This window comes from Lontra canadensis, unplaced genomic scaffold (assembly GCF_010015895.1).
Source record: "Lontra canadensis isolate GAN:19392208 unplaced genomic scaffold, GSC_riverotter_1.0 scaffold3, whole genome shotgun sequence".
Lineage (NCBI taxonomy): Eukaryota > Metazoa > Chordata > Mammalia > Carnivora > Mustelidae > Lontra > Lontra canadensis.
This window is the reverse complement of record NW_022630997.1, coordinates 25,466,582-25,479,377: the sequence shown is the minus strand read 5'-3', so window position 1 is coordinate 25,479,377 and position 12,796 is coordinate 25,466,582. Positions and strand designations below refer to the sequence as shown.

The 12,796-nt window shown below is 42.3% G+C and overlaps 1 protein-coding gene across 3 annotated transcripts in view; it reads right to left on the bottom strand.

The window, feature by feature from the left end:
* Nucleotides 1-223: 223 nt before the first annotated feature.
* Nucleotides 224-12,796, bottom strand: part of HTR7 (5-hydroxytryptamine receptor 7) — an 84,784-nt gene continuing 72,211 nt past the window's right edge. Inside the window, exons 3-4 of one of the 3 annotated variants that reach the window (XR_004380199.1) lie at nt 2,614-2,771; nt 224-259 (exon numbers count right to left, since the gene is read on the bottom strand). Coding sequence is in view for 2 of the 3 variants with exons in the window: in XM_032836718.1 (XP_032692609.1) it covers nt 2,714-2,771 (58 nt within the window). In the remaining variant the exon portion in view is untranslated. Of the gene's footprint in view, nt 260-2,485; nt 2,772-6,902; nt 7,336-12,796 lie in introns of those variants that run through there. The other 2 variants (XM_032836718.1, XM_032836727.1) reach the window with 2 other exon arrangements.

Below are 12,796 nucleotides of genomic sequence, written 5' to 3'. Positions count from 1 at the left end.
ATTATACATAGGTTATTGATATATATGTCCCATATATACCTTTATATAAATGTAAACCAATATTCTATTGATATAGTTATACATACACACATATAATCTACGTAGAGAGTTTCATTGAGAGAGAGAGAGGTTTATGATAAGAATTGCTCACGTGATTTCGGAGGCTGAGAAGTCCCACAATGTGCTGGCTGCAAGCTGGAGACCCAGGAGAGCTGGTGGTGTAGTTTGGTCCAAGTCCAAAGGCCTGAGAACAAGAAGGCTGGTGGTCCCAGTCCAAACGCAGGAGAAAACCAATATTCCAGCTCAGTCAGGCAGAGAGTTAATTCTCCCACTCTCCAATTTTTTTGTTCTATTCAGACCCTCAAGGCATTGGACGTAGCCCACCCACACTAGGGAGGGTGATCTGCTTTACTCAGTCTATGGATTCAAATGCTAATTTCATCCAGAAACACCCTCACAGACACACCCAGAAATCATGCTTAGCCAAATCTCTGGGCACACTGTGATCCAGTCAAATTAACACAGAAAATTAACCAACACAGGCAAGCTGCAATAGAATTACAAACCAGGAGAAAACACTGAGATGTTAGGTACCCAGATACGGAGGAAACCAAGAATAGGATTAGGAAGTAGGAATGACACCTTTGCCTTGTTCGCATTATCCAGGCTTTAACCTTGAACAACTACTATGGGGAATTCAGTGACCCAAGAGTTTCTCAGAGTTCAGATGCATACTTCCAGTCCCACAAAACCAGTCGGTATCACTGAGATGCATTTTGTGGAATGGAAGGAAGGATGTAATAAAAAGTACACATCCACCAGAGGGCTGTTCTGCTACTTACAGGTTAATGTCCTTGAATGCCACACACATCAGGTGGACTAAATGGAGATAAAAATGGAGATAAAAACCCCCTCTTAGGGCTGTTGTGAGGATTATCAGAATGACTGATGAGTAAGAAACGCTCAACCTATGTGAGCTGTATTAGTCACTGACATTATACACACACACACACATACACACACACACTAGTAAAAGTGCAGACCGTGGTCAAGGTCAATATCTCATTCTCAATGGCTAATATCCAACACATATTTTCAAAGATCTAGTCTTTGCTTTGTTGACAAACATTTGATCAGCTGCTTGGCGTGGGGACAGAAAGGTGAGGCATTGATTCTCAGCTGATCTTGTGCTACCACCAATATCAATTAGTTAATTCCGGAGTTACTCAATATTATAGGAATTAATCAGGTCTGGACTTAACAAAATCCATATGTCCTTACATATAACTGAAAACGATCTAAGGTGATCTGGGGGTTATTTTCTTCCACAAAACTGCTGGATTCCTGATGCAGGGACTGAGAACTAAAGACTTTGTGAGAGAATTTGTGTCCTGTGTGTTTCTCTGACAAGATGCTCGAACTGTATACAAAAGATTTAGAAACTATTATTTCATATTCATTATGCTTTTCCACACTAACTGCACACAGAATCAGCTACATGATTCATTCTGCCAGCATGTTTGGGAATAGCAATTCTCAGTGCTTAGAACCCAGCTCAGCTGTACCAGAATCACCCGGTAGGTTGGCTAATGGCCCTCTTCACCCTCCACTGCACCCCATGACATAATGAACCAGAATTTCTGAAAATGGGGCCCAGGAGTTTTCATGTTTAACAAGCTCCCTAGGGGTGCCTGGCTGGCTCAGTCAGGCAACTGAGTGACACTTAATATTGGGGTCATGTGTTCAAGCCCCACGTCAGTCATGGAGCTTCCTTCAAAAGAAAAAAAAAATCCTTAAAAAAAAGAACAAGCTCACTAGATAATTTTTACTTAGAGTAAAATTTCAAACATGGTAGGTTTAAGGCAGAAGGCAGAGTGGTCACTTCATATGAAACTTCACCTTTCCTATATCACAAACTTTCACCTTCAAACTATTGTTGACACTGTCAAAATTTAGTCTCTATTTTTCTGGCCTATTTAAGCACAGTTTGGTTAATATAATCATTCTAAAAATTAAATACCTTTCAGTGCCTTCAGGGCAACATTCTGGGCTCAATTTAATTGGGGGATAATTAAAGAGGAGGAACACGGGGAAAGTTGGGTTGTTTGCAGGCTCTGATTGGTTACTGCGGGCCACCTCTCTGCATGGCTCATAAGCCAGGGGTTGTCCTCCCCTGCCCCGTCGGCACAGCACCTCTGCCTCACACACACCACAGCATGCTGGGGGAGGGCCTTGCGCACAGTGTCCTAATTGTGCTGGTCATTTCTTAGTCCAGGCATGGCTTGGTTTTCCCTAACTGTACATTTGCAGGAGAAAATGGCCCACATTTGTGATTTTTTGTTTGTTTGTTTGTTTCTCCACGTTAGGTTTGTTCTGACCATATTTACTGAACTATAATTTTAGGTCTACCAAACCTAGTAAGAAAAAAATTGAACTTATATTTTGTATTTTTACCTCAGTTTTCTTCTAATTCGCTCTATTTTATTGTATTTTGCAAACACACAGCTACACGACAGTTTTTAAAACCTCTTCACCAAAGACAGCATGGCTTTCCATCACTCTCCTTTAAACAAATTCAGACAAAACCACAACTCTACTTCAGCACATTCTCACCTGCTAAACAGTAGGAGTTTACTCTAGATCATCCATGAGATTCTACAATTCTCTGTGGATACGGTTAGATCTTTTTCCTACAGGTGACAAACTTTTATGTTCACAGCAGACTTTCTGCTATCTTGTAGTTGCTCTGTGCCATCTCTCCCACTGTGAGACTGTGTGGATTAAGAGAATAAAGACCATTTTAATAATAGCCCAATCAAAACATAATTAAGAAAGGTAATTTGGCATTATTAAAAATATTACATAATATACATCAAAAATAAAATCTAGATATTTCTTACCATCTGCTACTTTGGATGATCAATTCTCTCCTCCAGTAAGATTTAAATGTTCTCATCAATATTTTGAAGCGTGCACTCCTTTCTGAACCTCCTTGTAGGTGCCTTATCATAATACATATCACACTGGATTAGAATCATTTGTGTAACTTACGCTTCCTTCATAGATTTTTAGTTTCACAAGAATGGAAATCAGTTCTTATTCACCACTAGGTTCTAGTGCTTAGACTCTGACATATATAATAAATACGTATGGGAATAAATGAGTAAGTGGAAAAATGAATTTCTTAGAGGAAGAACCATGCATCAGACTTTCCTTTCTTTACAGCCTCTTGAATATTTCTTGTCCATTACTTTCCCTTTGTTTTATAATCTCTGAGCATAAATTTTATAGTATGACTAGAATCTAAGATTTCATGTGTGTTCCGAGAGCCATAGTTACAGTATGTCTTAATTCCCTTCACTCAGCATTTTTTTAATGCCAAATACCCAATGTAATTGTTATCTTCAAGTCTACATCAGATGGCTGTCAACCTCTCTCATTTTCTGCTTCGGATTAGCATAGTAAATTTTGCTTTTACATTGTGTATTGATGATCACATCCCATCTCTGTTGCTTGGACTGCATAAGCCATGTTTTTGTTTTTTTAACTTATTTAGCCAGCAGGAGCTTAAAAGCAAAATTTTTTTAAGTAAAGAAATTACTTTCCTTCTCCAGAGAAGATGTAGACGAAGCAAGCTCAAAGAGAAATCCAGTTAAATAAACTTTTGTCTCTGGGAACTGGATCCCCTGAGTTGGTTCTCAAGGTCTGCCTGCTTCACACTGACTATCTGACCAGGTTTTCCTTTTGTGATCTACACTGCTTGAACTAAGGAAGGAATGACATCACAACATGTGTTTCTCCCAGTGCTTCCTAAATGCCCTGACCCCTTGAAAGTTTCAGAATGGCTTCTTTGTGCACTGGGAGGGACCATCTGGCTAGCTGTAGATAAACAAGTTTCAACATATGGGCCATAACACATACATGGCTCTGCTCTACTAGTGCAGAAAATTAAGAAAAGGTTGCTCTCTTGATATGAGAAGCTCATGCAAAAGGAGCAGCACCCTGTCGTGGAGGGCCTACCCTACACTGCACACAGGAGAGCTTAATTCCAGCCCCTTCTGTCCCCCTCATTGAACATGTCACTTGATCACACCAAGTTTCCTCAATAGTCTCCTCTGAAAATTAACAAGGATGCCAAGTAAACCCTGGCCTTCCTCTTTCCCTCCACCTCCTTCTTTCTTTCCCATTAAGAAATATTTTTTACATGCTTCCTACATATGTTGCAAGCACAGTGCAAAGTGTTGGGCATATTGATGAGGGAAACAGACACTATAATCACCCCTGAAGATGTACTAAACTATGATGGATATATACATTAAATGAATAATTGAAAACATGACGAATATTCCAGACAGAAGGTGGAAAGCATGTGTGAAGGTCCTGAGATGGAAAGCATCGACTGTTGGAAAATGCAGGGTTTGGTAAACATTTCTATCCCTTAAATGGAGAACTCTGCTGAGAGTCAAAGTGCTGCAAGGAAAATGCCTGCCACCTCCAGATGGCAATTCAAGCAATCAGTATATTAGCATAAACTATCTGAAAAATTGTCTGCATCTTCATTGATACTATGCCTATAATCAATGCATCTAATAAAACTGCATGAAAATATGATCACTAAAAACATATACAAGCATGTCAAGCACATGACACTGTGGCAAAGGCTTTAAGAATGATGAAACCATTTCCAGAAAACAGGAACTCTATGAGTGCCCCTGCTTAATATGAACATAACAAAACCAAACACTAAGTAACTATCATTAAGTGACAGCTTACAAGTACTGTTTCCTAAGCACCATTTCCCAATACCCAGCCCTGCAGGCTGACAGTTGACACCCCTGAGTGAGAAAAGACATGAGTCATCACAGCCATTCTTGCTGAACACTCATAAAATATGTGTAGAGTGTTTCTTTCAGTGATTTCCCCAATTCTGGGTTAAAACAAAAGCTGTACCTTTGGCACAAATTATGTCATGTGGGAAGCAGTATAAAGTGTCTGAGATTTCTCTCATTCTCTCTCAGTTTCTACTCTCTCCTTCTTTTGGCAGCTATGCTCGTAAAGCACAGTGCACACTGGCCAGACCCTATAGCCCAAGAAAGCAGAGTTCAATAACCAGGCGTTCGAGTCAGGCATGACAAAGAACAGATATGAATAACTAAGGTCATGACCAAAAAAAAAAAAAAAAAAAATTAAACAAACTTATTTAAAAACCTGAATCAACCCAATTAACCATAATGCCTTGTCTTTTACTACAGGAAAGGAACAGGACATTCCCTACACACTAACACACCATTCACTGTGTGATATGGCAACCATCTGAGAAACGTATGTCTTCTCTCTAATGGCACATTTCTTCAGAGTAAGGACCTGCTTTATCCATCTTTGCTCCCTTGATGTCCACAGTGCTGAATATGGCATAAGCCCAATAAATGCCCACTAATTAAGTCAAGGAATGAAGAATCATTCTTAAAAAAAAAAAAAAAAAGTTACGAGCTGGATAAATCCTCACAGTGAAACGCAGTAAACTATAGACGGTCTTAACTACCTGTTAGGATTTTAGCAAAACATACAAAACTTGGCCTTCTGCTGTTCTACGTAGAGCAATATTCAAGACAGCAAACCTTCCATTAAAAATCGTTACTTAATTTGCTTTATTACAGCTACAAATAAACTTTATTTGATGTAATGTAATAAAACATTTTTAAAATTTAACAACATTTATCCGACCAGAATTAATCATTTAAATTATGAATATAAGTATATACAGTCACTTCAGCAAATCCATGGTTCAGGAATCTGTACAAGCTTTGTCTGAGAGGACAGCGCCCACCTCCCCTCCAGACCCTTCCTTGTGTCTGGTGAGATGCAATGTTCAGTGAAAGCAGAAGATATCCAAAATCCACATTGGAATTCCATAGTCTTCTGGAAGAGAGCAGCTACCTTTCTTGTAGGAAAATAATTTTCTCTGTCAGTTCTCTTTTATCAAACGAAGCTTTGCGTTCACTTTCTCCCCTTGGAGGTACTCTTCCGACCCACCATCTTCCTGTCTTATTACATATTCCTTGTACATTAAAAAAAAAAAAAAAAAAAACTATCTGCATAGGGGCCTTTTCTGGTTCCTTACCTGCCTTAATGTCTACCACTTTGGGGTGGGAGAGGGAAGAAGAACAGAACTGGCCAGGCACACATTCGATTTAGGTTACAGAGAACACGAAAACAATTCTTCCTAAAGGAAGAGAACAGTGTTCTGAGTGTTTCCCAGTAGCAGCCCAGGCAACCTCCAAGTCACACGGTTCCCTTTAATACAACGCTGCCCAAGAATTAACAATGTGGATGCTCCGTGTCTGAAAGCATCATAACCTTCCATGGAAACCTTTCTTATTCCCACACCTCCTCCCCCAAAACACATGGTTATTGCCCAGCCTGGGAGCCCACCGCAGTTGTGTCAACCTGATGTCTACGCCCAAAGTTCCATGCCCACAGCCATGCTGGTAGACAGCACAGTTTGGCGGCCCCTGCTCTTCATCCAGGTAGGGACAAAGCCTACCGAAGGAGCCCTCCTCCCTCTCAGGACCCTTCAGAAGAAGTGTGGGTACAAGAAAAAGCTTTATTCAGGTTTGATGATTCTCTCCATCCTGAGATCTGTTCCTGAGTGATACCATAACAATACAAGAGTTCACGAAGAAAAGTACATTGGTGGGGAAGTCACAGGGACCTTGCAAAAAAGCGAAACTATTTGACAGAAGCTTGAACCAGACACTGCTCTGGGACATCATTTGTATTAGCTGATGACGGGATTCTGTTTTCTAACACGGACATGCAACACGTTCAACGCTACGCTTACCACAGTTTGCTTGGAAAAACACACCCTTCTGTCCTGCCACAAAATACATTCTGTCTCGTGAATATTCACCACAATGCCTAGACTTGGAAGCATGGGAAGTGCGCATTGGAACTTTCTTCCATTTGTAGGGGCTTGGACGCACGCAAAGCACCAGAAACGGTTTCTTTTCTGGGACTCAGTTCTGTTTGTGTGCTTACCGCTGAGCTGATCTGGCTGTCTTAAACGGAAAACTATTTTCTTTGGCACACAACAGCACTGATCCACAGAAAAAGACGAGAGGTCACCATCTCTCTCACAACATGCTTTGTACAACAGATCACCCTGCTTGTCACGTCTCAGCCACCCCAGGAAAGGACAAGCCGCACTCCATTCGTGGCCTCAGCAAATGGTTGAGTTCTGTTTCCACCTCTGTCTTGCCTTGTTGATTTCGTTTTCATTATTCCACTTTTGATCATGAATCATGACTTTTTTTCCTACAGTAGTCAGAGTTTTGTCTATAGAAAGAGAGAAAGAGAGAGAGAAAGGGAGAGAGAGAAGACAAGAAAATGATTTAGCAGAACCGTAAATGTGAGTTTTTCATTTTGTGGTGGGTAGATTTAATTTTGACAGCATTCAGTCACTTGAATCATGTGTGGTTTCTAAGGGGTTATATGAGCTTCTCTAAAAGGAAAGAAAGAGTGCTGTGGCTCTTTTCATAAATTTTATAGTGTCTCTAAGTTGCCAGGGCCTTAATATATTTGTAAATCAGCCCCAGATAACCCATTTAGAAATTCACTTTTATAATACAGCTCTAGCCAAAAATGGCTCCACTCTCAAAAATCCTTGCAAAATACTACTGCACTTGCCCCACGTGAAAAGAATAATGACAACCACGTTATGAGAAGTGTTCTTCCTTTCAAGCCCTAGAGGGTGCATCATAGAAAGACGTGTGTGCAAAAACCAGAGAACCCCATCTCCCTCACTTCCTTCCTCCCAGATTCACAGAAGTGGCATGAGTCATGGAGAAGTCTTGGCCAACCATTGAGGGACAGTCTCTTTCTTCTTGGTGCAGAGCCACATTCCCACCAGGTCCACAGTCCCCTAACTCTGTATATTCATAGGACTTCACTTACCAAACACTATTCACAAGCTTGAGACCTAGGTCTGTTGAGGTTCCAGGGCCTGGCACTGCACCCCCAGGCTTTGCCTCCCCAACCCAATAATAGTCCTACTCTCAGTTGGCTCTCAGGACTGGATAGATGGGTTTTCCTGGTGAAAGGATCAGTTTCTCCATGAGACCCCAGCTCTCGTTTTCTTTGTCTTGTCACTTCACAGAATGATGCCTAAAGAGAAGGACCATGATTCGGCTCAAACCCCCTCCAAGGCTCCTGGGTTTGTGGGAGTGGGCACCGGAAACAGCTGTATCCCCGATGATGCTTCCCAACTGTTCTTAGGCTGGGGCCTCCACCGTCTCAGCACAGAGGAGACACTGCACTTCCTTGCAGCTCAGCACCGCTCTACCTGGATTGGTTCATGAAATGGACTGAACCCCTTCAGCACCATCTCCCCTGCCCCCCTTCACCATCCACCTGTGAGGACACCACTGAACATTCAGACATCCTTGGCATCTTTCCTGGTCTCAACGCCACCTTCCTCATGTGGGCTCTCATGGCAGGAGACCTCATTTTCATATTGGTCTCCTAACCCATCTCCCTTCTCCTATTGTGAACCAGTCTACACCACTGCCTTGGTCTCACCCCTGCTCCAAAGGCTTCATCTCTTTCTCCCCCACCCACACTGCCCAGCTGGCCCTCCATGCTGACTCTAATCGACCCAGCTTCCAGGTACTCTGAAGACCTGCCCCGTGTTCCTTATTTGCCTCCAACCACATCTGTGCCCCTCTGTCCCTGCTGTCCCATCTGCTTTGAGTAGGTCCAACTCTACCTTTCCCCAAAGCTTATTTTTCTTATATACCTATCTATACTGCTTGATTTTTATTTAAAGATTTTATTTATTTATATTTATTTATTTGAGAGAGACAGAGACAGAGCATGAGCACCAGCAGGGTGAGGGGCAGAGGAAGAGGGGCAGAAGAAGAGGGGCAGAGGGAGAGCAGTCTACCCGAAGACGCAGGGAGCCAGACACAGGGCTCGATCCCAGGACCCTAAGATCACAATGTAAACCTAAGGCAAATGTGTAACTGACTGAACCACCCGGACATCCCTGTACTTCTTGATTTTATTTGGTGTTATCTGTATCTACTCAGAAAACAAAAAAGAAAAAACATGTTCAAAGAAGCAAGAAAAGCCAATTGCCTGCCTTTCCTATTCTAAAGAGATATTGCAAAGTGAGAATGTAGGCAACAGCAAAGCAAACAAGCTGTGATTATTACTCACTGATGACTTAATGAAAACAAGGAGTTGAATTACAGCTAGTTAATGATGAGGAAAATAGAACAGGGCGTGGAGGGGAACCCATGAAATAGCAAAGGTGTCATTTGTTTCTGCCTTTAAGGCGACATCCCAGCACAGATACCCAGAGCTTCAGGGCCTTGGTGCTTCCTCCCAGTTCCTACTGGGAACCATTCCTTCTCTTTTCTTTTTTTTTTTTAAACCACTGGTTTTCATAAAGAAAAGGTAGAATCACCCTGAACTCCAAAGCTTCAGCACTAAGCCGGGAGCAGCGGATTGACAGAACTCATAAAAGGAACCCAAGGTGACTCTGTCACAATTCACCACTGCAATCAACTGGGATTCTAAGAGGCTTTTTGAACAGAAAGGCAATACGATCACCAAGGAGAAGAAGGGAGAGGCGAACGGAGAGCTACTTCAAAATAACTTCATAGAATTGTTTTATATGGAAGTATTTCAAAAACGGCAACTCTTTTCCTCTTTTTAAAAATATTTTATTTATTTATTTAAGAGAGAGAGAGAGAAAAAAAAAAGAAAGCTAGGGGAGGGACAGAGGGAGAGGGAGGGAGCCTGACGCGGGGCTCAATCCTAGCACCCCGAGATCATGACCTGAGCTAAAGGCAGACGCTCAATCAACTGAGCCACCCAGGTGTGCCCAAAACTGCTTTTCTCTATTGTTCACAATAACAGTGTCAAAGAACAAAAATCCTCACGATGTGACCCTTAAAAACAATTTATGGCAATTGAAAGCAACTCTGTAAGTGAGGTTGTCAAATTAAAAAGAAAAACACAAGAATCCCTGCTATATCACATTATCACACTTGGCTTTGTATTACCAGATTCGGATACTTGTGAAAAGGTGAAAGAGGTTATAACTTAGAACAGACCAGGGAAGCAGGCACAGCTTTTCTCTCTGTCCACTGCCTACCCAAGTGTCTGCTGGACTCCTGAGTCTCTCATTGTGCTGATCAAGAAAATGGGAAGACATGGGTAGATATTTGGAAGGAGCAATACACAGTCTAGTAGAGCATTTACGCAGAAAAGAAGAAACCATCATGTAGGGATAGAGCCAGGAAGGCGGAGTTGGGGGCATAAGTGAACAAAATTAGAACCCAAGCAGCCACAGAGGGAGGAAAGGGCTGGAGAGACTAGAGGGAGGAACTTCAAGTCTATAGGCTGGCCAAGAAGCATAGGCACTGGAGAGATGGGTCGGGGGGACAAAGGATCCTGAGAAGGTTTGCTTTGAGCTACGGGTTAGACACCAGTCACTCTTCCAGAAGACTCCTGTAGAGTTACGAGATGTTTGGGCTACCCAGCTGGTGTGTACTGAAATGCAAGTATGGGATATTCTTTTTTTTTTTTTTAATTAATATACAATGTATTATTTGCTTCAGGGGTACAGGTCTGTGAATCATCAGTCTTATACAACTCACATCACTCACCGTAGCACATACCCTCCCCAATGTCCATAACTCAGCCACCCTATCCCTACCTCCCCAACCCCCAGCAACCCTCAGTTTGTTTCCTGAGATTAAGAGTCTCTTATGGTTTGTCTCCCTACCTGGTCCCATCTTGTTTCGTATTTTCCCTCCCTACCCCTCACAACCCCGACCCTGCCTCTCGAATTCCTCATATCAGAGAGATCATATGATAATTGTCTTTCTCTGATTGACTTATTTCGCTCAGCATAACACTCTCTAGTTCCATCCATGTTGTTGAAAATGGCAGGATTTTGGGGTGGGCGGGGGTTGATGGCTGCATAGTATTCCATTGTGTATATATACCACATCTTCTTTATCCATTCATCTGTTGATGGACATCTAGGTTCTTCAGTATGGGATATTCTGATTACTAGTCTCTCACTAACCATGACTGCCACATCATCCCCCCACCCAACGCACTGGACTAAAAGCTTCCAGAAGCATAGATTGTCACCTCTTCATCTTTCCACCCCCTGACATGCCTGGCATTATGCCTTGTACGTAGCAGGCCTCAAAGGTTTCTGGAGAAAACCAGCCACTGAAGAGACTACTTCCCGCCTCTGCCTTCTGATTCATCTCACCTGGAGCCCCTGGATCCGTCTCCATCTCTTCAATGATTCCCGTTCTCCTATTCACAGAGATCCAGTCAGAAGCTCTCTTCTGTCCACACTAGGGTTTTGCAACTTTAGCATTATAGAATTTGTGGTGGGGTAATGCTTTGTTGTGGGGGAGCTGCCCTTGTGTTAGGCGATGTTGAGCGGTGTCCCACTGGATGCCGGTAGGTCCTCCCCTCCCCCAACTGTGACAACCAAACATGTCTCTAGACACCACCAAATGTTCCCTGGCAGCAAAACCAACTCTGGCTGAGAACCACTTGTCTACACTAAAATCCCAAATTCCTGGGGCTAGAAAGGGAGAGTCTTCACAATCTGATCTCATTTTATCTTTCCACTCTGATCCCCAAATCTTGCCCCACCCCAGAGCTTAGCGCTAGCCTGACTGTCCTCTGCAGAAGGCCCCCCACTGGTGCCTTTACATGGATGCTGTCTCTACTCTCCTTTAGCTACAAATGCTTGACTACTTTCAGAGACATACTGGAGCCCATATCCTCCAAGATCTTCCCTGATGAGGGTTAGGGTAAGCTCTGAGTTATTTTCCTCTGCTTTGAATCCTTTAGCCTTTATTTTTTCCAACTTTCCATTGCTTTCATTATGAAAAGGATGGCTGTGCATACATGTGTGTTTACATTCAGACTGCCCAACAGAAATATATGCAGGACAGGAAAGATATCATGTATTTTCTGCATCCTTCACAATGCATGGCACAGTTAGGAGCAAGAATTTCAAAAGGAGTCCTCCCCTATGGAAAGTGAATCGAAAGCTACCTGGTGTCAAATTTTTTAAAACAGCAGTTATTCCAACTCTCTTAATGAAAATTTCCTGAAGTTAATGGAGATTTAGACCAATCATTCCAAATGATTTTCATATTCTATTATTATAAAAAAAAAACAATAATTACAAATCAAACAGAGTGAGATGTAATGAGAGAACAGTCGTTTTCTTACACCAGGGGCAGCAAACTATGACCTGTGGGCCAAATTCAACTGGCAGCCTGTTTTTGTAAATAAAGTTTTATTGGTACATGACCATCATCATTTGCTTACTTGTGTTGATGACTGCTTTCTCACTGAAAAGGCAGAGATGAGTAGTTTCAAGTGACCCGCAGCTAGCCTAACACACTTACCATCTGGCCCTTCAGAGTAAAATTTGCTGACCCTTGTCTTAGACTAACAGGAAAACAAACCTAAGCCTCCATACTAGCTAACGACCCAGAGGCAAATAACGACCCAGATGCTATGTTGGTGAAGTTAGAGAACAGGCTGCGTTCTTAGAGGTGTTCAGTCATTTGAGGGGTATTCCAGATTTAGAGCCTCTGGAGGCCACTGGGATCCATGAGGACACTTTGGCTTTCACCTGAAGCAAGGCTGTTCTTCTTGGACAGCTAGGGGGAAGAAGGTGTCCTTTGACATGGTTGTTACCCATCAAGGAATCTAATATATGAAGAATTTACAGGGATAAGATTCA